The sequence below is a fragment of the Artemia franciscana genome, chromosome 20 (assembly GCF_032884065.1).
Source record: "Artemia franciscana chromosome 20, ASM3288406v1, whole genome shotgun sequence".
Classification (NCBI taxonomy): domain Eukaryota; kingdom Metazoa; phylum Arthropoda; class Branchiopoda; order Anostraca; family Artemiidae; genus Artemia; species Artemia franciscana.
Genome location: NC_088882.1, coordinates 2,977,334 through 3,001,649, shown reverse-complemented (window position 1 = coordinate 3,001,649; position 24,316 = coordinate 2,977,334). Strand labels below are relative to the sequence as shown.

The window sequence follows — 24,316 nt, the reverse complement described above, 5'->3', positions numbered from 1 at the left end:
CGGAAAAGGTGCTAGAAAGGAATGTTTCTTTTGTCTAGAATTAAATCTACCGACACGGTAAAAAGCTTTTGATCGATTTTCGACCAGTCATGACGGTGTAAAGGTGCTAAAGGACCAAGAGACGTACTATGATGACCAAAAGATGGCAAAGTGATTGAACAGTCTATGGGATGATGATCAGACAATTGATAATCAAACATGGCGTTTACTGTATTGTCTTGCAAATCATGCGACACTGCACTATGAACCAAGTTGGAAGTTTGCAAGGACCTATAGCATACAAAAAATCACACGTTTAATCCAAACAATGAAGAAATCACTCAATATACCTTTAACTAGGGTTGTACATGCTGACGTTTGGAAGCTTGACTTCCTTCTTCTTCAGACCCACCAAGAATTAGACATGCACTTTTTGATGCTTAGGGCATACTCCTTTCCCAACCTAAACAAAGAATCACCGACCCTTCTCCATAGCAGCTGAAGCTATATCATAAACAAAACTGTACACAATTTTTTAAAGATTCTACTGAATTATCTATTCATATGAAGCGTTAAAATAAATGTTTATGTTACCGTTTCTTTTGTAGGACTATCCGCGTCTTTTGCTACGAATGCGATATCATTCGACATTACTGAATCTGAAACTGGGATTCAACATGACTATAGTTATTCAAAACTTTAAAATCAATTGACCATCTTATAATTTTGACATAATAGCTTTTTGGATTTCTTTTGGCTAGAATTGTTGTTTAGCGCCACGAAATGACTGAAAAAGCCGCTTTGCTGTGGGACTGTCTTTCCGGTTGAAATAAATGTCTATGTTGATTATTATTTTGTAGGACTACCTGCACCTTTAGAAGCCAATGGGCCACGGTACGACATTACTACATCTCAAAGAGGAGGCTCAATATGCAAAAAGATTTTTTGGTAATTCTAACCGCTGGAGGAAACCCTCTTCGGCAACAATAAATGAGTACGTTAGCCGTTATTTTATAGGACTACCTTCACCTTTAGAAACCAACGCACCACAATATGCAATTACTGCCTCTGAAAGAAGAGGCTGAATATACGTAAAGTATTTTTGGTAATTGTAACCCCTTGGGACAGACATTTTGGCAAATGTAAATGTCTATGTTAACTTTTATTTTTTAGGACTGCCTGTACTTTTAGAAACCAGTGCGCCACCGTAAGGCATTACTGCCTCTGAAAGAGGAGGCTCAATACACGAAAATTTTTTCGGTAATTATAACCGCTGGGGGATAGAATTTTTGGCTAAAATAAATGTCTATGTTAACCGTTATTTTTTAGGACTACCAGCACCTTTGAAAACCAGTGCGCCTCCATACGGCAAGAGTGCCTCTGAAAGAGGAGGATCAATATGCGTTAAGTTTATCGTTGATTTTAACCACTGGGGGACAGACTTTTTGGCTAAAATAAATTTCTATGTTAACCGTTATTTAGTAGGACTACCTACACCTTTAGAAACCAATGTGCCACCGTACGGTATTACTGCCACTGAAAGAGGAGGCTCAATATGCTTAAGGTTTTTCGGCAATTCTAACCCTTTCAAGAAACTAACAAGTTTCATAACAACAAAAACTATAACGCCACAATTTCCACGAACAAAATCGGTTTCAGAAGAAAAAATCGATGTACAAGTTTCACGAAGAGAAAAACTAAAATGCAATAAGTTTCATGAACAAATATCAGCATACAATAAGTTCCAAGAGCAAAAATCAGCACGCTACAAGCTCCATGGATAAAATCCATTTCGCAAGGAGAAAAACTAATGCACAAGTTTCAAGAAGAGAAAAAATCAACGTTAAACAAGTTTCACGAACAAAAATCAGCTTGAAACAAGTTCAACGAAAAAATCAGCACGCAACAAGTTCCATGGATAAAATCAGTTTCACGAGGAGAAAAATCAAAGTAAAAGTTTCACGAAGAGAAATATTAATATGAAACAAGTTTCAAGAATAAAAATCAGCATACAACGAGTTCCAAGAAGAAAAATCAGCACACAACAAGTTTGATGCTGAAAATCGGTTTCGCGAGGAGAAGATATCACTGTACAAATTCCATTAACAAAAATAACATTCTACAAGTTTCACAAGCAACAACCTACGCGAAAAAATTAGTTTCAAGAGGAGAAAAATCAATGTACAAGTCTAACAAAGAGAAAAATCGACATGCAATAATTTTCATACAAAAATGAGCACTCAACAAGTTACACGAACCAAATTTAGCACGCACGAAGTTCCATGAACAAAATCAGTTTCATGAGGAGAAAAATAATGTACAAGATTCACGAAGAGAAATAATCAACATACAAAAACTTTCACGAACAAAAATCTGCACGTAACAAGGTCGATGAACCGAACCAAATTCACGATGAAAAATTAATAGACAAGTTTCAAAAAGAGAAAAAATCAACTTGTAACCAGTTTCATGAACAAAATCAGCACACAACAATTTCCAGGAACAAAAATCACCATTCAACAAGTTCCATTAAGAAAATCAGTTTCACGAGGAAGAAACTCAATATACAGGTTTCACGAAGAGCAAAATCAACATACAACAAGTTTCACGACAAAAATCAGCCCACGACAAGTTCCAAGAACAAAAATCAGCAACAAAAAAAGTTCCATGAACAAAAATCAGGGCACAACAAGTTCCATTAGCAAAATCAGTTTCACGTGGAGAAAAATCAATATACAAGTTTCACGAAGGGAAAAATTAACATGCAAAAAGTTTTATGAACAAAATCAGCAATCAGCAAATAACATGGACAAAAATCAACACGCAAGAAGTTCCATGAACAAAATCAGCTTCACAAGGAGAACAAATCAATGAACAAGTCTTACGAAGGGAAAAATCAGAATGCAGGAAGTTTCACGAACAAAAATCAGCACGCAATGATTTCCATGAATAAAACCAGTTTCACAATGAAAATCAACGTGAAATTTTTACGAAGAGAAATATCAGTGTGCAACAAGTTCCATATGAGTGTTTATACTTCCAAATTAAAATAATAGTGATCAAAAACGTATAATAAACTAGCTATTGGCAATGATCAACCATAGATTACGACGGAGGCAGCTGCATAGAAAAAATGTTGAAATTGACGGAATTTGGAGCAGAATTGGTGGAATCGGAAGTGTGGAATTAGCAACGGAGGTGGGGGAACCGGGACTGACGCGACCGAAGCCATATTTGGAATCAGTTGAACCGGGGTTGAAACCGACAGAATCAAAAGTGGAACTGTTGTAACTAAGGGTCAGAAGCGGAGATTTTAATTTGATATCCTATTATTCAAAAAAATGTGTTAATGTCTTAAGAATGATACTGGGGTGCCATAAAGCCAGTAATGCTGTACGGTGGCATATTCATTTCTGAAGGTATAGGTAGTCCTATAAAATAAAAGGTATTTTTCGTCAAAAATACTGTCCCATAGCAAAGCGGCGTTTTCATGCATTTTGTGGTGCAAAACAACGATTCTAGCCACAAAAATACCAAAAAGCCAACGTGTGAGAATTCTGAGATAGACTCCTTTCAAAATATCAAAAAGGGAAGATCCCCCTTTATCTTCGCCTTAGGATGATGGTACATATCATAGAAGGCATTTTACTATACAAAAATTTACCCATCTTTTTATACGCTTCAAGTAAAACTTGGGGAAAATGCAAGAGTCGAAAGCTCGAGCAACATCTGAAGCACAAAGGATAATATAGGATCTAGTTCTTTCTGTATCAGCAAGAGCATTCATTAAACCAAAAAGGGCATGCTCCTGGCTAATACATTTTTGGTAACCAGACTGGTGAGGTGGGGCATAACATTTAGAAACAATTTCATCCAAAATAACGGACTCAAATAATTTGAAAATAGTAAAAGAAACTGTTGTTGGTCGGAACGAATGACACGCTGTAAAATCATTTTTGCCTTTTTTCGGGATAAGGGTTATTTGACCAAATGTAAATTGATAAGGAACAACTCCATTTTCAACAAACATTTTTTAAAGTAAAGATGCATAATTAAAAAGAAAAGCACTTCCATAATCAAAATGTCTAGCTGTAATTCCATCAGCTGCTTCGGAATTTCTTTTCTTTAGTTTTTTTACAATAAAACGATACATCACTTGGCTTAATTACAAATGTCAAAGCTTCGGATTTTTCAGACAAGCACTTGATTCTTTTTCAAATTTTTAGTCATGAGCATGATCGGAAGAAGAAAACTCATGCTTATAATAGATTATCCACTCAGGCTCAGAATATTATTTTCACAAATGTATTGACAAGGGCGTTCAAATTTTTTCCAGAGCTTCGAAGAGTTCTCTATAATTTTATGGGCGTTTTTCTCAATAAGATCAGCCTTATGTTTTCTTAACATTCTAGCAAAAAAAACTTACAGAACGTAGCCGGAAACAATTAACAGTCCCGAGCTTCCGCCTTTCGCAGTCCCTCCATATATTCAGACAAATTGCAGAAGACTCGCACGTGGACATAAGGGAAGGGTTGAAAGGCGCAGGTAGTCATACGAAATAACGGTTAACATAGACATTCATTTTAGTCAGAAAGTCTGTCCCGAACAAAGCGGCGTTTTCAGCCATTTTGTAGTGCAAAACAACAATTTTAGCCAAAAAAAGACCAAAAAGCTATTGTATGATAATTCTGAGATGGTCAATTGATTTAAAATTATCAAAATACTAAATTCATATTAAACCCTAGTTTCAGAGGCAGCAATGCCATACGGTAGCACATTTGTTTCTGAAGATGCAGGTGGTCCTACAAAATAATGGTAAGCATAGACATTTCTTTTAGCCAGAAAGACTTTCCCACAGCAAAGCATTGCAAAAGCAATTCATTTCATGGTGAAAAACAACTATTCTAGCCAAAAGAGGTCCAAAAAGCTATTGTGTAAAAATGCTGAGATGGTCAATTGATTTAAATTTTCGTAAAACTATACTCATATTGAGCCCCAGTTTCAGAGGCAGTAGTGCTGAACGGTAGCAGATTCGTTTCTATTTATTTGGTATTAATATATATTATCTTGAACCCCAGTTTGAGAGACAGTAATGCTGAACGATAGCGCATTCATATCTAAAGATGCGGGTAGTCCTACAAAATAAAAGATAACATAAACATTTATTTTAACGCTTCAAATGAGTAGATGATTTGGTTGAAGCTTGAACAACACTGTGTACAGTTGTAAATAATAGACCCAACTATAATAAAGAAGGGTCAGCGGTTCTTTATTTAGGTTGGAGGAGGAGTGTACCCTAAGCATAAAAAAGTGCGTTTCTAATTCTTGCTGGGTTTTCAGATGAAGGTAGCCAAATTTTCAAGCGTCGCCACGTACAACTATAGTTAAGGGAATGATGAAGGATTTCTTGATTTTTTGGATTAAACCTGTAATTTTACGTTGTAGGTCCTTGCAAACTTCCGACTTGGTTCATGTTGCAGTAACGTTTCATTTGCAAGCCAATACAACAAAGGTGATTTTTGATTATCAATTGCCTGATCATCATCCCCTAGCCTGTTCAATCACTTGCCATCTTTTGGTTATCTTAGCACATCTCTTGGTCCTTCAGCACTTCTACACCGACATGACTAATTATAAATCGATCAAGCACTTTTTCCTAACGTGAAGGTAGATTCAATTCTGGATAAAATAAGCATCCCTTTCTATCACCTTTTCCGGTTGCCTCAAAAAGAGAATTCAATCTTTCTAGATATGCGCTAATGCTGAAATTTGCCATCCCTCAGTAGAATTGGTTCCTAGGGCCCTGGTGAAATTAGATGTTAGAGGCCCCTCTGTAATTGCTCGCTAGACTTCCTTTGGAATTGGTTTCTAGGCCTCCGGTGGAATTGGATGTCAGGGAGCGCTATAACTGCTCGCAAGGGGGTGGGTCAGACAAACATTGTCACGATGGCCTCAATACGCATTGCCATGGCTCAAAGAAATGTAGGATTTTCATTCAAACCTCTCAGAAATATATCTTAATTTGGTTTAAATTTATCTCGAATAGCAAACACCCTCCTAAGATTGGTTGCTAGGGACCCCCTCCCCCTCCCACCATTGGAATTGCTTACTTGGGGATGGGTCAGCCATTTAGTGTCACAGACTTGGAATTGAGAGAAAATAATAAAAAAAACTAACAAATACAGAATTAAGTCACATGTCTTGTGCACTCATTTTCCTATAATTTGACAAACTTAAATTATTTTCTAAGAAAACATCTCTAGACATTCTCTAAGAAGCAGCATTTTCCTATTTTTTTCAACAAGTTTATATCATTCTCTAATAAAACATCTCTAGAAATTCTCTAAGAAGGATCTTCTTAAATTCTAGGATGATATCGCTAAGAAGTGAAGAATCGCTTTGTATGGGTTTATAATATCCTTCTAAAACATTGCTTAACAAGCAGGTTCACTTCAAGTGTAATTAAACACTGGTAATCAATTTTCCCCTGTGCAAGTCAATTATTGCCGTCACAGGAAATATGTAATCAATAGCTAAATCCTTCTAGTTAGCAGGATTAGGGAATTCTCCACGTGTAGAATTGGTTATTTCGTAGAATCTATTTCCTGAATGATAATATTAGAAATAAATTACAGGTCCAACTGTCTAGGGTGCAGTTCCATTGGATGGAATTGACCCTTTTAAATCCTAATGGGGACAAAAATCATTAGAATATAAAGGTTCCCTGAGAACAAAAAGCCTTGAAAGAAAAAGAAATACCAAAGAAACAAAATAAAGTATTATGTAACATCGACGTATATACCGTCATTACGTAAAGCCCAAGTGTGCCCCCGTCATTATGTAACACTCTTGAGTAAAATTGCGTCACATCCCCAGGTCTGCACTGTCACTACGTAACACCCCACGTGTGTGCTGCCATTACTTGACATCCCACGTGTGCTTTGTCACGTAAAATTACGTCACCCTTAAGATCAATTCACGCAAGATTACCTCATCCTCAATGTAGGCTATTAATCTAATATTATGTAACAAGCATCTACCTATATTATTACGTAACAAACACCTGCCTCACCTAGGAAATATTCCCGTATTGTTTTCAAAAGACACCTGCATCTCTGAAAACATTCCACATGACGTGAAACGCACCTTCCCCTCTTAAAAGTTTAAAATAAATGTCGGTATTGCAAAGAGATAGGGAGGTCTTTAAATCCACAATGCCCCCACTACTCACATAAGAAAAATACCCCAAAAAAAACGCCTTGAAAGAAAAATGAAGTCTTAAAAAGAAAAAAAAAACATCTTGGAAGTAAAAGAAATCCCGAAGAAAAAAACACAGTGAAAGAAAAAAACACATTGAAAGACAAAACGCCCTAAAAGAAGAAAAAAACGCCTTGAAAGAAAACCAATCCCGAAGAAAAAATCTCTTAAAGTGTTATGTAACGCTGATGTGTTTACCATCGTTACGTAACATCCCCCGTGTGTGCATTCATTGCGTAACATCCCGTGTGTGCATTCATTACGTGACATACCACGTGTGCACTGTCAATACGTAACACCAACGTGTACCGCCAGTCATAACGTAACACCCACCTTTAAAATTGCGTCACATCCCACTGGTGCAGTGTCATTATGTAACACCCTACCTGTGCGTTTCCGGTACGTGACATCTCACGTGTGCGCCACCATTACGTGACATCTCACGTGTGCGCCACCATTACGTAAAACCAACGTGTGTGCTGTCATTACGTAACACCCGCGCGTGCACCGCCACTAAGGTTAGCCCACATGTGTGCCCTCCTCAGTTACATTCGGGACTTCCCCAGAGGACACAGAAGTCTAGCATGTATCGCAAAATTGCGTCACCCCCATTAAATCCATTAAGTCAAGCGAGATTACGTCATCCTAATCTCCAATAACGTAAGAGACAGCGGCAGCTCTTAGAAAACATTTCCTATGGCGTAACAAACTCCTGCTGGCTGTTGTCGGATTGACGGGATAGGGGTGTGCTTAAAACTAGGGCTGTCATGGAATCCACGGATAGGGCTGACGTGAAAAGCAGGGCTCCTAGGGAATCCAGGGATAGGGGTCACGTGGAGTCCAAGGATATGTGTGTCGTAAAGACCTATAAGGTAACATGCACTTGCTGGCTGTCGTCGGAATGACCGGATAGGGCTCCTGTGGAATCCAGGGATAGGGCTCCCATGGAAACTGGAACCCTGTCGCTACTTAGAGGCTAAAAATACAAAAATGAAGCTGTACAAATCCACAGGTGCAAAATTTAGTATTGAAGAAAGTAATTGCAACATATCAAAGAAAAATAAACTGATACCAAAATAAAGCAAAGAAACAGGCTCTGAGGAAGAAGAAGATACTCAGTATTTGGTTTGCTTAAGCCCGTATACCGAGACAAAACTTGCTCAAAATTAGATTCAGTGTATTGTATGTAAGAGATATAGGTACATATCGCGTGTGGAAAGGATAAGAAATTCTGCACATGTATAAACTGCACCTCATATATGGAAACACAATTCAGCATTTCAGATTAATATACAACAATAAACGTTTAGGCGATTAACAGGAGGAGCTATATTTAAATTTAGTTTTTTATACTTAATTTGAATAAAACGTTTGTACCTTGATTTATAACCGCCTAATTGTTACAATTCTTTCAGAATATCAACCACCCTCAGTACAGTATCAACTTGTCTTGCTGTGGGACAAGTTGATAAAGTTTGAGTTGCCTAGTAAAAAATTCTTATATTCTATTTCTTAGTTTATCTCGAAATAAAAATACAGAATGAAGTATATACAGATGTCGTGTTTTTTTTAACACGATGGGCGAGCTTTAAGAATATGTTTATAATGAAATAACGTCAAGTATGACTCAATAAAAAAAATGTTTTGTTTTCATATCCAAAGCTTAACCTTTAAATAGCAGCAATTCTCATTTGCAGGAGAATTTGTCCAAAACAAATGCATATGTTTAGCACCGAGACGGCTCTAAAACAAATTGCAATAAAACTTGGATTATCAATTTGAAATTTGACTGATTTGGCATTAGTAATACAGCATTTTAGCTAGTTAGAAGACATAAATACTGAAAACTGGCTAATTGCATAGATCCTTATCATAGATGGCTTGCATGAACAGAGTTCTAAAACTTACGACTCCAAGTGCTACATTTCCAAAAGGTGTATTGACAGGTTCCTTGATTTCCACCCCAGGGTCGCACATCGCAGATTCTTTTAAATGCACTCCTTCTTCGGGAATTGAAACGTCAAATAGATGAATTTTATCGTATTCAGAAGCTATACTACCGTCTGAAGAAATCAAGACATGGGTATTTTTTATTTTCATTCTTTTCTCTTCACGATTAGCAATTTTCCTAAGAATGATAAACACAAATTAAAGGATATATCTTTTCTGGAATTGCGTAGTAAAAATGAATTAAATAGTTAAGCTCACAATGAAAATTTCCAATAGCTAAACTGAAACCATAACTAAAAAAACTTACTTTCTGATTGCTTGTATTCTCAAAAGGTGGAATGGATGAGGTTCATTCCACATTGTTTCTTGGTGGTATTACGTTAAAAAACAGAGATGGTCGATAAAGTGAAAATAACATATCAGAGACAGAGGTTCATAAAATTCAGGATATAAGGAGGATATACCATCTTTGAAAGAAACATTAAAGTAGGTAGTTACCGGGGAAAATATAGATACGGGGGAAAATATAAGACACTATATACTTTGCACAACGAAGCGCTATCACTTTAGCTGTTCCTGGTATATTGCAGATAATCTATGTTGACAAATTGAATGCATAGAGTTTCTTAGAAATAGTTCATAACCCAACTCAGTATTTTCTGAGGGTTTTAACTTAGTGCTCTCAGCTGTTTTTGCAAGTAATACTGCAGTGACAGTAAAAGCTATTACACCGCCCTTGCTGGTCGGAAGCTTGATGCGACCAGTGAAATCCATTAATAAGCTTGTAACTTACAGCCTATATAGACACCAGTTGCGCGGAGTCGTATCTTGCCCATAGTAGGATTTTAACACACATCTTTATACTAGACGTTAATCTCAGGCGCTCCCGAAGCCAATCAGCGCGGAAAGATCTTGGCTCTATTCCGGGAGTGAAAACAGAAATTTCTGTTGTTACAAGCATAATCATAAAGGTTATGATAATCCTCCAAAAACTGATAATTACTGAACTGGCTTGTTGGCTGGAAATTCCAGCATGCGTAGTCCCAAAGATTTACGATTCTTTTCATGGCTGTCACACCCGAGGACTACACATTTTGCAAACGGCGTTTTATTTGTTGTTTGGCACCACAGCTTTTAATTGTCATGGCGCATTTTCACACCGCACATGTTGCCTCTCCGGAATCCAGTTTCCAACTGCGACAGTGTCTGGTTTTGACGCCGGGCCAATTAGTGTCGCGGAGGTAGCTATGTGTTGCTTTTGAAAAATGTTTGCACTACTGGTGTCTATACAGGCTGCATTGTAACTATTTGGCTCCAATCTCATCAAAAACTGAGCTCATCATATTTGGGCTCTCAGAGAAGGCGGTGGATAATAGCATAATATAAGAACTAATCTTAGGTCCTAATGGCATCAAAAGGGTAAGGTCATTTAAGTGCCTTGGAATAAATGATGAATAAATATAACCTGGAATAAATATAATTTGGAATAAATACAACCTGCCTTGAAATAAATATAACCCGCCTTTGGATAAATACAACCTGCCTTGGAATAAATATTGATCGGATATTGTCTTTTGACAAACACTAACATTATTAGCGTCATGAAACTTGCTCATAATTTATAAACTAAAATAATTGTTTTATTTCTGCATTTTAAAAATATTGTCTAATTCCCAGGTTGAATCCTATCTTACATATTATTCTATAACTTATATCAATACATTTAAGGTTTAAAAAAAAAACCCTACAGATAGTCAAGAATAAGGCCTTAAGAATTCTTGGCTGGTGTTTTCCTCGCCCTACAAATATTCAAAAACCCTAAGGCTCTTCTACTTCTTAGTATTATGAATCTCAAACAACTAAAAAAATTACCAACATCTATGTGGCATTATGATATTCAGTTTCCAAAAGATTGTTTCTATAATAAGGCAATTGCTGGGGGCCCTGGTTCTTCTGTCCATGGTTGTTCCCAGAAGCTCGATCTTTTCCCACTTAAATTAGTAAGGGATAGGTTTTTCTTAAGGTGTTGGATCCCTTATGCTGCAAATAAACTTGATGAGGCTGAAATAATACCAAGAAATCGTTTGTGACCCAACCTGACAACCTGAATGATCATAGTGCCTTTTGATTCAGCTTATAATTCCCAAAAAAGTACAATGAATATTCCAACATGATACCCTTAGCTGTTCCTGACAGGTTTCACAGACGCCTTTTGATAACCTGAATACACATAATAGCAACAATAATCCATTTCCACCCTTTTTGGCTATATTACAAAATGCCCAAAAGGAGTATATAAGAATACAAAGAAGGAAACAAAAGAGAGGAAAAATCATCTAATGCAATAAAGTAAGAAAACGATTAAAAATGGGGTTTTTAAAGGCCAAATGAATATACTGAAGAAAACACAGAAAGCGAATATTTCGACAGAACAACCGCCTCTCTTCTTCAGCGCGAACAAAATAATATGATTTATTATGAAATAATATGAATATGAAATAATATGAAAATAATATGAAAACAAGCGCAGAAAGTACAACAAAACCAATGAAAAAAACCCAAAAACATTAATTAAAATTCAATAAAAGACCAAAAATTAAAAGAATTAAAATCAAATACCTAACAAACAATAAAGGAAGTTGTTCACAAATATCCGCGATTTGCACAACATCCAAACAATCAAATTCAGTTTTCTCAAAAGAGAAACCGATACTTTAGTAATCCCTGAAATAAACGTTGAACCACTTCCCCAATCACATAATCAAATATATAATCAACCCCTTAGATCTCAAAGGGTATTCGCAAGAAATGGATTGGTTGAAATCAGAAATCAGGTGACCTAGTTCTCCAATTCATTCAATTGCTGCTTAGTTTCTTTGAGTGAGTGATTTTTTTCTTTTATTCCTCAGTTGTTCGTTAGTATCCGTCGTTGGCAGTTAAAATTTTTTGGATTTTGTACAAATCGCGGATATTGGCGAATAACTCACTTTATTGTTTGTTAGGTATTTGATTTTAATTCTTTTAATTTTTGGTCTTTTATTGAATTTTATTTAATTTTTTGGCGTTTTTTTCTTTGGTTTTGCTGTCCAAAATGGAGTTATATATCGTAGCCTGAAAAGAGAAACACTTAAAGGATATTCTCAAGAGAAGGTTTTCCTAGTCTTAGAGAGGATTTGGTCAGTTATAAGGACATAATAACACTAGACTTTATTTGCATAGGCTACTTAACTTAGAAAGCAAAGGCGGGGCCTTAGTATCACTTTGGCACCCCTCCTCCACTATCAAATACTGCGTTCAACCTTCTTTGCCTCTTATACTGGTGGCAGTAGACAGTGGGACTGCCACAATTCTAATACTGGCAACGATTTAAACATCTATTTCTGAAGATACGGGCTAACCTGACATGTAATTATAGCCTATATAAATTAAGCAAATACCCACGAAATTATTACCATCTTATTAATATGAAATTCCGAGGGCTTAGAAAGCCTAAGAAACATGCATTACAACAGCTACGGCGTTTTCGACAGAAAAGAGGAAGTATGAGATTGAAATAAAACGAAATAGAAAAACTGAGTATTTGATAGAATCTTTCGATTGGGGATTACTTTTACAAATTATTCAGAACTTACCGTGACTTTGAAGAAGAAAGTGCGGAAGCCTGTATTTTGGTTGTAATCTACCAAGTGAGAGATTAAGTAATTGAATCTGCTGGGAGTTGTAAAGCCTATTTCTTAGCTGTAACCTGTCAGTTAGGAGGTCACTAATTCAGAAGCTTAAACAAAATTCTGCTGGTTGAGGTTAAAAAATTGAGATAGTGAATTGGCAAAACTGAGAGGTTTGCTTTTGACAGTTTTTAGTCGTGCTTACTAATGAAAAGGATTATTGTGGTCTGCTAATAAATGCACGCGTAAATTTCACTCATAAAATGTGCACATTATAATTTCTTGAAAGCTAGTTCGCGTTCAGTATTTGTAGAGACGAAATATATTGACATTTAATCTTCTCTACCGAAATTTGGGGAAATTGACAATACTAGACAAAATTAAAATTTATGTCAGACGGACCCACGAGAATAATACGTTCTAGCTTTCTTGGGAGAAAAGATGATCCTTGTAGGCCAGACACAGATAATTAGAGATTAACCATAGCTTTAATAAGACATTCTCTTCAATTGATACCAACAAAGGATAAATCTACGCAAGAAGGGGATGGGAGGGGAATTAATTTTTCATCGAGGGGGTGTCTGTTTTCCCAGCATTATCAGAAAAATCAGAAATTAAATAAAACTACAAGTTTATTCAACTGAAAGTAAGGAGCAGCAATGAAACTTGAAACGGACAGAAATTATTCCGTATGAATGGAGAGCTTCCCCCTCCTCAAAACCTAGAACTTCACGCTAAATTTGTTTAATATTTCAAAAAGCTTCTTTTTCTAATTAAACGGCAGGTTGTGTTTCAGGAATTGTTCTGAAAGAATTGTGACGAAGATTCAAATTTTAGGGTAAAGAGCAAGGGATTGAGGAGAGGGTAGCCTCCTCATATAAGGAATAATTTGTATTCGTTTTTACTTTTAATTTAAAGTAATTTTTATTGACAAACTCAGCAACAAAGAAAGTATGCCATTATCACTAAAATATCTTTCCGTTTTTTAACTTTGTTTAAAAATAAAAGCTAAATCTAGAAAAATTACACAAAAATGTTATCCTTGTGTGAATCAGGGTACAGGGTTACAAATTTCCACGGGGGTGGATTTTCAGTAAGAGGGTGGACACACCGGTTGCCCAAAATTTGCTTCACCGAAGGAAGCTCAGTCTCCTGATACTAGCCAATAATAATTAAAAAAAATGCTTGAAAAATCGCTGTTGGCATGGGTGTTCAACCTTAAATTTGGTGGAGTCTAGCCAGCCCTTCTAGCCCTGGGCCTACAAACACACCTGGCAATCTTTTTACTGCATTTTATTCCAGATATTAACGTTCCGTGCTGATCAAATAACTTTAAACAACAACTAAACGCACCATTTTTTATGTAAATATATAAAAAATATAGAAAATATACAAAGTTACCATCATCATGGCTCTTTCGGTAAGCATAACTGAATCCAGAGTATGTATAACTACAAACAACTTTAATTATATATATTAATAATTTAAAGCAAACAAATATGCATAAGGTTCTTACATTTCTTTGCAAGTCTCTTTACTTTTTATCATGTTTAGAACAGATTGAGGCAATGCGCGGCATGCTTCCTCTTCAATGGTACAGAGCTCTCCAGTCAAACCTTATAGGACGCGAAAGTTGAGTGAAGATCGTCGATTGCTTTTGTCTCCTGAATTCATTTCTCTGCCACATGAAGAATATACTGTATTTAACTGATATTGTAGGCAATTTGATTAACAATAATAATAATTTATTCCTCATCCACTACAGAAGTTAAGAATCGGAGTACAAGGTTGTGAGGGTCACGTCAACCTGAAGATCTGTTTTTGCCATATATACCTTTCTGAGCGAAATAATTATCTCTATTTTTTCCCGGAGAAAGGCCGTATCCATGGGATGGGACGGGGGTTAGGGGGTTTGATCCCCCTCCCTCCGAAATGTTTGTGCAGCTCGTAAAAACATAACAAAATGAATATACACAAATTTGTTATTTGTTTTTGTAACTCCCATCTGAAAAAACCTTTTTGTAACTCCTCAACCCCACAAAAAAATCCCGGATAAAGCCCTTTTCAGTGACACTCTGGGATACAGGAGTCCATGGGGGGAAACGTTCACTACAATTTTACAACTTGCGGCCGAACAAGCTAACACCAAAGTTTATACAGTCATCCTTCCTATACGAAGTGACCAAGGAAAAAAAATGTGAGACATGTCGTACTTTAGTACATCAATATTTTTTCACCAGACAGCCCTGAAATATGAAACCCAATATTTTAAATTTAACTTACCGGCTATGATTCTACGTCGTTGGATTCAGCTTAGGGCAAATTGTCTTCCAATCCAGAACAGGCAAAAAACGTTCGACAAAAATAAAATGATAGTTGGTCCTGATAGGCGGTATGTTTGTCCCCTTTGTAAAGATGATGATGAAGACTTGGATCGTTTTCTCCGGAAATGCCCGATGCTCTTGGATTTACGGGAAATTTATTTGCATGGGGTTAATTTGATGCTTCCGGGTATTCTACAAAATAGTAACCCAACCACAATATTTCGAGTGGGATTTTATATAGATAAATCTTTAATAAGAAGAAAAAGTTTTATATGATTAATTTCTTTTGTAGTTAGATTAGGTACTTTTTGCGTTGAATCCTGTTTTTTGTGCGTGTTCGTACTGTTGTTAATTTCCTTGCTTGTTTGTTATTTATTTATATTTTTGTGTATATGGCCCACGGGTTTTTGAAATACACTTATCTATCTATCTATCTATCTATACCCTGAAGTTTTGAAAAAGCTTTTCAGCATCTTACTGATGAAAGCCTCCAACTGATATCCAAATATCAAATTTCTTGGCCAGTCTCTGATATTCCCTTATAAGGTCGCCATCTAGGGGCTCAGCCATTGCGACAACTGACTCTGAATCTGGTGCAATATAATCACAATTCTCTGGTAGAAAAATCGCCTAAAACGAGTATAATTAAAAAAAAGAGCTAGACCTGAAGGCCGTAAGCGATATGTCATCCGTAGTGGTCAGCTAAGAGTCTTTAAATAGCCCAGAATCCCTTAGCCAACTACCAACTAGCCGAAAGCAAAAGTTAGAATGGGTTCGTTGTTTCTAGTGGCATGTAAATATTATATGTTACTAGGGAGATACTGCATTTGTAGGTCATATTGGGGGAATCTAGTTGGAAAAAAAATCCAATCACGTATATTACTCAAAAATGTTACATATTTTTGACATAATGCATTACACTGGAAAAAGTTCGATTACGCATATTTTCTGCAGTTTTGATAGCTTGTATTTTTGCAGTTTTAGCAAGTAAGAATAACCGAATATTTGTTTCGGGACGACAAAATCCTGAGAAGAAAGAGTGTTTGAACAAAAAAAAAATGGTAGTCTACTTTTCCAGGGACGAGTACAATTCAACATTTTCTTTCGCTGTAATTTATGAGAAAAGCTGACTTGTCTACAGAAGAGAATCCTAAAGAGAATAAGATATATTTAATAAATATAAAATAAATATAAAAGAAAGTTTTAGAAATAACAATTTGCTGAAAAGACATATTATGAGTTTTGGAAAAAAAAAATACGAATAGGAAATTGTCTACAGGAAGACACTATTAGGTCTACCAATAGGTATTTTTCCTATTCTCCCATTTCATGCCAACAATTGGTAGCAGCAATAATTTGTAGATACGGAGAAAAAAAATTTATGCACAAAAATAAATTGCAACTGAAATAGGAATTACACCCTCCACACTTGATTCAAATGGAAAACACTCAATCTTCATTCAGGATAGACTAATCTTTGTGTAACCAATAAGTATAAAAATAGGTTAAAAAACTCAATACACTAGGTAAGTCACAAGGTATTAACAGGTGGAAAGCTAGATAAAGAATGAAAAGAGGGCGTGTTTTCTGGGCAAAAGTAGTGGTAGTAGTAGTAATAGTAGCAGCGGTGTTAGTATTAGTGGTAGCAGCAATAGTAGCGGTAGCAGTAGTAGTAGTAGCAGTAGCAGCTGTGTGCACATGTTTCCTTTTGGTCAATCGATCCTCTCCCTCATCGTTTCCTGACAGTTACAACTTAACAAACTAGACAGTTCCTGAGACACGCACTTTTGGCACCCTACATTCAAATAGTGTGTTAGGATATAGTTCAACACTCCCCAGAGCATTTCCTGAAAGCTTAACCTTAACATCCTTAGCTTTTTGGGACACCAAGGGTGAAACATGCCCTTTTTCTCCAAATTAAATAAAAAAAAGTTTTTTCTACTGAGAGTAAGGAGCGATATTAAAACTTAAAACGAATAAAAATTATTACGTATATGAGGGTCTTCGTTCTCTCCTCAATACCTCACTCTTTAAGCTAAAGTATTTTTATTAAAAAAAATAAAGCTGTGAGAAAGAGTCAAACTTTAGCGTAAAGAGCGAGTTGTTGAGGAGGGACAGCACCTTTCACATACGAAATAATTTTTGTACTGTTTAAGTTTTGATGTCACTTCTTACATTCAGTAGAAAAAACTGGGTTTTTTATTTAATTTCTGATTTTTTTTTTAAATAATGCCAGGAAATCTGACCTCATTATCACAAAGAAACCTCCTCACCATGGAAATATCCTCAAGGCAATTAAATTCCGATGAAAATTTACCCCGAACAGTACTCTTAAACACTCCGCGTGTAAAATTGAGACGGAAAAGAGAAAGCAAGACACAAAAAGAATTTTGTATAAGAATTATGGCAAATTTCCGCTGTGCATAATTTCCTCTGACAAGTTCACTCCCTAGGAACTTCCCTCCGGATGGACAATTCCCCCACGCAAAAATCCCCAGCAGAAAATTTGTTTTCCCCCTCCACACCCTAAAATGTATGCATGCATCCCAATAACAAATACTATACGTAAACAATGGGCAAATTTTATAAATTTTCCTCAGAACTGTGGGGGGGGGGTTCAAGTCAGACCCAAAGGCATAGTTACTGGGCCTTTCAACCATGATGAACAAAATGACTATCTTAAAATTTTGATCATAAAATTTTGGGAAAAAGTAGTGGGCGAGGTGGCCTAGTTGCCCTCCAATTTTTTTGGTCACTTAAAAAGGGCACTAGAACTTTTAATTTCTGTTCAAATGACCCCTCTTCTCATATTTTAAGACCAATGTGCTGATACAATCACCCCTGGGAAAAAAACGAAAAAAAAAACAAATAAACACACATCCGTAATCTTTCTTCTGGCAAAAAATACAAAATTCCACGTTTTTGCAGATAGAAGCTTGAAACCTCTTCAGTAGGGTTCACTAATACGTTGAATCAGATGGTTTGATTTTGATAAGAGTTCTATCACTTTTAGTGGTCTTTTTCCTTTTTCTAAAATAAAGCATATTTTTTCAGGCTCGTAACTTTCGATGGGTAGGACTAAACTTGATGAAACTTATATATTTAAAATCGAAAGTAAAACAGTTCAAAATAGGGATGATACCTTTTTATTGACAGTGAATAGATATAAAATTATTTAACTGGATATTTCGAACACATATACAGCGTTCATCATCAGCAGTAAAACTAAAAGACATGAATAAAAATAAACAAAATTTATACCTAATAAACTAATTACATATAGTTTATTGCTCTTATTTTTTTCAATGCAACAGCTTAGGCAAATCTCTTTGACCTTTTTGGTTCCGGTTCATTAGAATTATCTGACATATTACGTGGACAGAGGTCATAGCTCTTAGGTGAGGTGATATTTACTTTATTTGACCTCAGTAAATTATCATAAATTGAGTTCAATCCAAATTCACCTGTATCTCTGTTTATGGAATTATTCTTGAATAGAATTTTTTAAATTTCGATTGTCTCCCTGAAAGTTTGATTTAAACCTTGGTCCCTAGAAATCAAAGAAACATTTTCAAACAAAATAAAATGATTTGGAAAATTAAAGATATGCTCCGAGAGGGCTGACGTGAAATCTTCAGGTTTGGTATTTTGCTTTAAAGACGATGAAATAGAATTATGATGTTGTAGCAATCTCATTTTTAGATTCTGGTTAGTACGTCCCACTTAAGAGCTTCCACAAGTACATAGGATTTTATAAACCCCACTTTGTTGCTCTACGGAAGTCCGATCCTTTCCAGAATTTAAAAAAACTAGCCAAAGTATTACTACCTCTTAAAGCTACCTTTAAATATTTTGTAAAATTCTTTTAAGTTTTTCACTCAAACCTGGAACATATGGTAGAGAACAAAAAATATCTTTCTTTTCTGTTGTTTACAGAATATCGTCAGAACATTCTAGAAATTTTTTCCTTCTTTTCGAAAAAATCTGGTCAATTAACCAACCCGGATAATGGTTACTTATTAAAATCTCTTTTAACAACGATAATTCCTCCTCAATGAATTTTGGAGAACAAATTTTAAAAATGCGGTCAGTTAAAGATATGATTAAACCGATTTTTACTTGGCGAGCATGACCGGAGAAAAACGGCAAAAATCTGTTATTGCAAATAGGTTTTCTGTAAATCTTAAAATCCTGACTATTTTCATTTTTTAAAAGAAGGACATACAGAAAAGGAAGTTTATTATCCTCTTCTAATTCTATTGTAAATTTTAAATCCCCTCCCCAAAAATTAAGATGTTCTAAAAAACTTTTTAATTCCTCCATCCCATAATTCCATACTGAAATTATGTCATCCATATATCTCCCCCAAAATTTGTGTTTTAAAAAATATGAATCTAACGCTATTGTTTCAATATTTTCTACAAAACAATTTGCTAATAAAGGACTTAAAGGGGCCCCCATGGGTAAACCATTTACTTGTTCGAAAAACTCCCCTCTGAATTGAAAAAAATAAGAGAACATGTTGCACAACCTAACTAAATTCATAATTACACTGACTTCCAAAACTGTTTCACCACCAATTAAGTCCAAATTTCTTAGTATCTTTCTCTCAAGAAGAATTTCTGCGGCTTTTACATCAATACTCGTATACATTGACACTATGTCGAAACTTGAAATTATAGAATTTGAAGAAATCTCAACTTCTTTCAGTTTTTTTTACAAGTTCTGACGAATTCTTAATGTAAGAAATTTGTGTAGACATGAGTAGTTTACACAATGAAACTAGCCACTTACTCAGAGCACTTGTTGGTGACTTGTTACTCGCAACAATTGGTCGTAATGGCAGATTTGGCTTATGTATCTTTGGAAGTCCATATGATTTAGGGCACAAAGAACCTCTTGGTAAGAATTTGTAGAAAAGTTGAGGTGTAATCTTCCCTTCTTCCTTCAAATTCTTTAACTCGTTCTTAAACTTCTTTGTGTATGAGTCCGTCGGGTCAAAAGAAAGTTGTTTGTACGTTTTTTCATCTTTCAGTAAAGCGTTTAATTTTGAATCATAGTTTAATTTTGAATGTCCATTACCACTAAAGTGTTACCCTTGTGTGCTTTTGTAATAATAATAGATTGGTCCCTTCTTAAATTATTAAGAATCTTCATGTTTTTGAAAGAATTGTTAGGGATTTCTAGTTTTAAAGCAAACTCTGACAGGGCTTCAACTGTAGAAGCTCTTACTAGGCTAACATCTTTGATTAGGATGGGGTTTCTATGTAAAGATGTTTCTATTGAAGAGATAATTTCTTCTACTGGGACTTTATTAGTTTTAAAACAAAATTTTGGACCTTTTTCTAATACAGACTTTTCTTGGAACGTTAAGGTCCTTGATGAAAAATTAATTACACCTGGTCCAAGAGTTGACGAAGGTATTACGGCTTTATTTTCAGATAATTTTGAAAACTTTTTAAGCAATCTTTCTCTGGAAAGGTGAAAGTCATGATTGAAATGATTTTTTGCTGTTTGTTGAATAAAACAAAAATCACTTACACTCACCTTTTTTGATATAATATTTTCCAGGAAAAGTTTATCTTTCACTAATACAGCTCTTTTTCTCCTTTTATCTTTAATCAGATGATTTAAAGTCTTGAATTGTAGACCTCGTTCGAACTTTTTTCCTTTAAAAGTGCCTAAATGTAGATTGAATTTTATTGAAGGTGGCAAAATCCTTTTCTTCTTACATTGATGAAGAAAATCTTGTTGATTTATAACATTTGCGTGTCTCTTATGGGTGTTAATATATTTAGACACCTCCTTGGTCACATTATCCCCATATACTCGACGTAGATAACTTCGAAGACCACACTGCCTTTCCATGACGAAAGTAAAACAGTTCAAAATAGGGATGATACCTTTTTATTGACAGTGAATAGATATAAAATTATTTAACTGGATATTTCGAACACATATACAGTGTTCATCATCAGCAGTAAAACTAAAAGAGATGAATAAAAATAAAAAAAATTTATACCTAATAAACTAATTACATATAGTTTGGTATTTTGCTTTAAAGACGATGAAATAGAATTATGATGTTGTAGCAATCTCGTTTTTAAATTCTGGTTAGTACGTCCCACATAAGAGCTTCCACAAGTACATGGGATTTTATAAACCCCACTTTGTTGCTCTAGGGAAGTCCGATCCTTTCCAGAATTTAAACAAGAGCTAAGAGATCAAATGGCACTTGTGACGAGGCGAGAAGAGTTAAGAGCCAAGATATCATGTGGTATGAGCTCTAACAAAATTCTATGAATCAATAGATTGATTTAAAAAGGAAAATAAGAGGCTTAATGCCGGTCAAGATTTAAAATAAGAGCTCTGAGTCACAAAGTCCTTCTAAATATCAAAATTCATTAAGATCCTATCACCCACTCGTAAGTAATAAATCCCTAATTTTTCCTCTCCCTTTTGCCCCCCAGATGGTCGAATCTGGGAACGACTTTATCAAGTCAAATTGTGCCACTCCCTGACACGCCTACCAATTTTCATCGCCCTAGCACGTCCAGAAGCACCGAACTCGCCAAATCACTGAACCCTTCCCCCCAACTCCCCCAAAGAGAGCGAATCCAGTACGATCCTGTCAATCACGTATCAAGGACATTTGTTTATTCTATCCACCAAGCTTCATCCCGATTCCTCCACTCCAAGTGTTTTTCCAAGATTTCCTCCTCCAACTCCCCCTAATGTCAAAAGATCTGGTCTGGATTTGAAATAAGAGCTCTGAGACATAAATTCCTTCTAAAAATCAAATTTCATTACGATCCGATCATCTATTCGTAAGATAAAAATACCCCCAATTTTCATGTTTTCCAAGAATTCCGGTTTCCCCCTCCAACTCCCCCGAATGTCACAGGATCTGGTCGGAATTTGAAATTACAACTTTAAAGCACAAGATCCTTCTAAATATCAAATTTCATTAAGATCTGGTCACCGTTTCGTAAGTTACAAATACCACAATTTTCAAAATTACCCCCCCCCCCAATTCCACCAAAGAGAGCAGATCCGGTCCAGTTATGTCAGTCAAGTATCTTAGACAGGTTTCTATTCTTCCCATCCAGTTTCATCCTGATCTCACCGCTTTAAGTATTTTCTAAGATTTCCGGTCCCCCCAACTGCCCCCCCCCCAATTACGCTTGATCCGGTTGAGATTTAAAATAAGATATCTGAGTTACGAGGTCCTTCTAAATATGAAGTTTCATGAAGATCCGATCACTCCTTCGTAGGTTAAAAATACGTCATTTTTTCTTATTTTTCAAAATTACCCCCCCCCCCAACTGAGCGGATCTGTTCCAATTATGTAAATCACGTATGCAAGACTTCTGCTTATTTTCCAACCAAGTTTCATCCCAATCCCTCCAATCTAAGTGTTTTCCATCATTTTAGGTTTCCCCACCCCAAACTTCCCCCAATGTCACCAGATCCGGTCAGGATTTAAAATAAGAGATTTGAGACACGATATCCTTCTAAATATCAAATTTCATGGAGATCCAATCACCCGTTCGTAACTTAAAAATACCTCATTTTTTCTAATTTTTCAGAATTAACCACCCCCCCCCCCCCCCAACTACCCCAAAGTTCTGGTTATGTCAATCATGTATCTAGGACTCGTGTTTTTTCCCACCAAGTTTCATCCCGATCCCTCCACCCTAAGTGTTTTCCAAGTTTTAGGTTCCCCCTCGAAACTCCCCCCCCCCAATGTCACCAGATTCGGGCGGGTTTAAAATAAGAGCTCTGAGCCACGATATCCTTCTAAATATCAAATTTCATTGAGATCCGATCACCCGTTCGTAAGGTAAAAATACCTCATTTTTTTTAATTTTTCAGAAATACCCCCCCAACTACCCCAAAGAGAGCGTATCCGTTCCGTTTATGTCAATCATCTATCTAGGACTTGTGTTTATTTTTCCCACCATGTTTCATCCCGATCCCTCCACTCTAAGTGTTTTCCAAGTTTTAGGTTTCCCCCTCCCAACTCCCCGCCCCCGTCACCAGATCCGGTCGGGATTTAAAATAAGAGCTCTAAGACAAGATATCCTTCTAAACATCAAATTTCATTGAGATCCGATCACCCGTTCGTAAGTTGAAAATACCTCATTTTTTCTAATTTTTAAGAATTACTCCCCCACAACTACCCCAAAGAGAGCGAATCAGTTCCGATTATGTCAATCACGTATCTGGGACTTGCGCTTATTTTTCCATCAAGTTTCATCCCGATCCCTCCACTCTAAGTGTTTTCCAAGATTTTAGGTTCCCCCCTCCAACTCCCCCCAAGGTCATCAGATCCGGTCGGGATTTAAAATAAGAGCTCTAAGACACAATATCATTCTAAACATCAAATTTCATTAAGATCCAATCACCCACTCATAAGTTAAAAATACCTCATTTTTTCTATTAACTCCAAATTAACCGGCCCCCCACTCCCCCCACCCAGATGGTCAAATCGGGAAAACGACTATTTCTAATTTAATCTGGTCTGGTCCCTGATACGCTTGCCAAATTTCATCGTCCTAGCTTACCTGGAAGTGCCTAGAGTAGCAAAACCGGGACTTTAGGTTTCCCCCCTCCAACTCCCCCCAATGTCATCAGATCCGGTCGGGATTTAAAATAAGAGCTTTGAGACACAATATCATTCCAAACATCAAATTTCATTAAGATCCAATCACCCGCTCATAAGTTGAAAATACTTTATTTTTTCTATTTTTGCGAATTAACCGGGCCCCCCACTCCCCCCCCCCAGATGGTCAAATCGGGAAAACGACAATTTTCTAATTTAATCTGGTCCGGTCCCTGATACGCTTGCCAAATTTCATCGTCCTAGCTTACCTGGAAGTGCCTAAAGTAGCAAAACCGAGACCGACAGACAGACCGACAGACAGACAGACCGACAGAATTGGCGATTGCTATATGTCACTTGGTTAATACCAAGTGCCATAAAAACTAGCCAAAGTATTACTACCTCTTAAAGCTACCTTTAAACCATTATTTTGTAAAATTCTTTTAAGTTTTTCACTCAAACCTGGAACATATGGTAGAGAACAAAAAATATCTTTCTTTTCTGTTGCTTCCAGAATATCAACAGAACATTCTAGA

General features: G+C 36.2%; 2 protein-coding genes across 4 annotated transcripts in view; one reads left to right on the top strand and one right to left on the bottom strand.

The window, feature by feature from the left end:
• The window catches only part of LOC136040283 (nitrilase and fragile histidine triad fusion protein NitFhit-like), a 97,650-nt gene that overhangs the window by 19,648 nt on the left and 53,686 nt on the right, over nt 1-24,316 (bottom strand). Inside the window, exons 3-4 of the mRNA XM_065724530.1 lie at nt 15,654-15,805; nt 9,145-9,364 (exon numbers count right to left, since the gene is read on the bottom strand). Of these exons, the coding sequence (XP_065580602.1) occupies nt 9,145-9,364; nt 15,654-15,805 (372 nt within the window). The remainder of the gene's footprint in view (nt 1-9,144; nt 9,365-15,653; nt 15,806-24,316) is intronic.
• LOC136040280 (protein tyrosine phosphatase domain-containing protein 1-like) overlaps nt 10,385-24,316 on the top strand; it is a 79,785-nt gene continuing 65,853 nt past the window's right edge. Inside the window, exon 1 of one of the 3 annotated variants that reach the window (XM_065724526.1) lies at nt 10,385-10,605. The gene's annotated coding sequence lies outside the window, so the exon portion shown is untranslated. The remainder of the gene's footprint in view (nt 10,606-24,316) is intronic. The other 2 variants (XM_065724527.1, XM_065724524.1) reach the window with 2 other exon arrangements.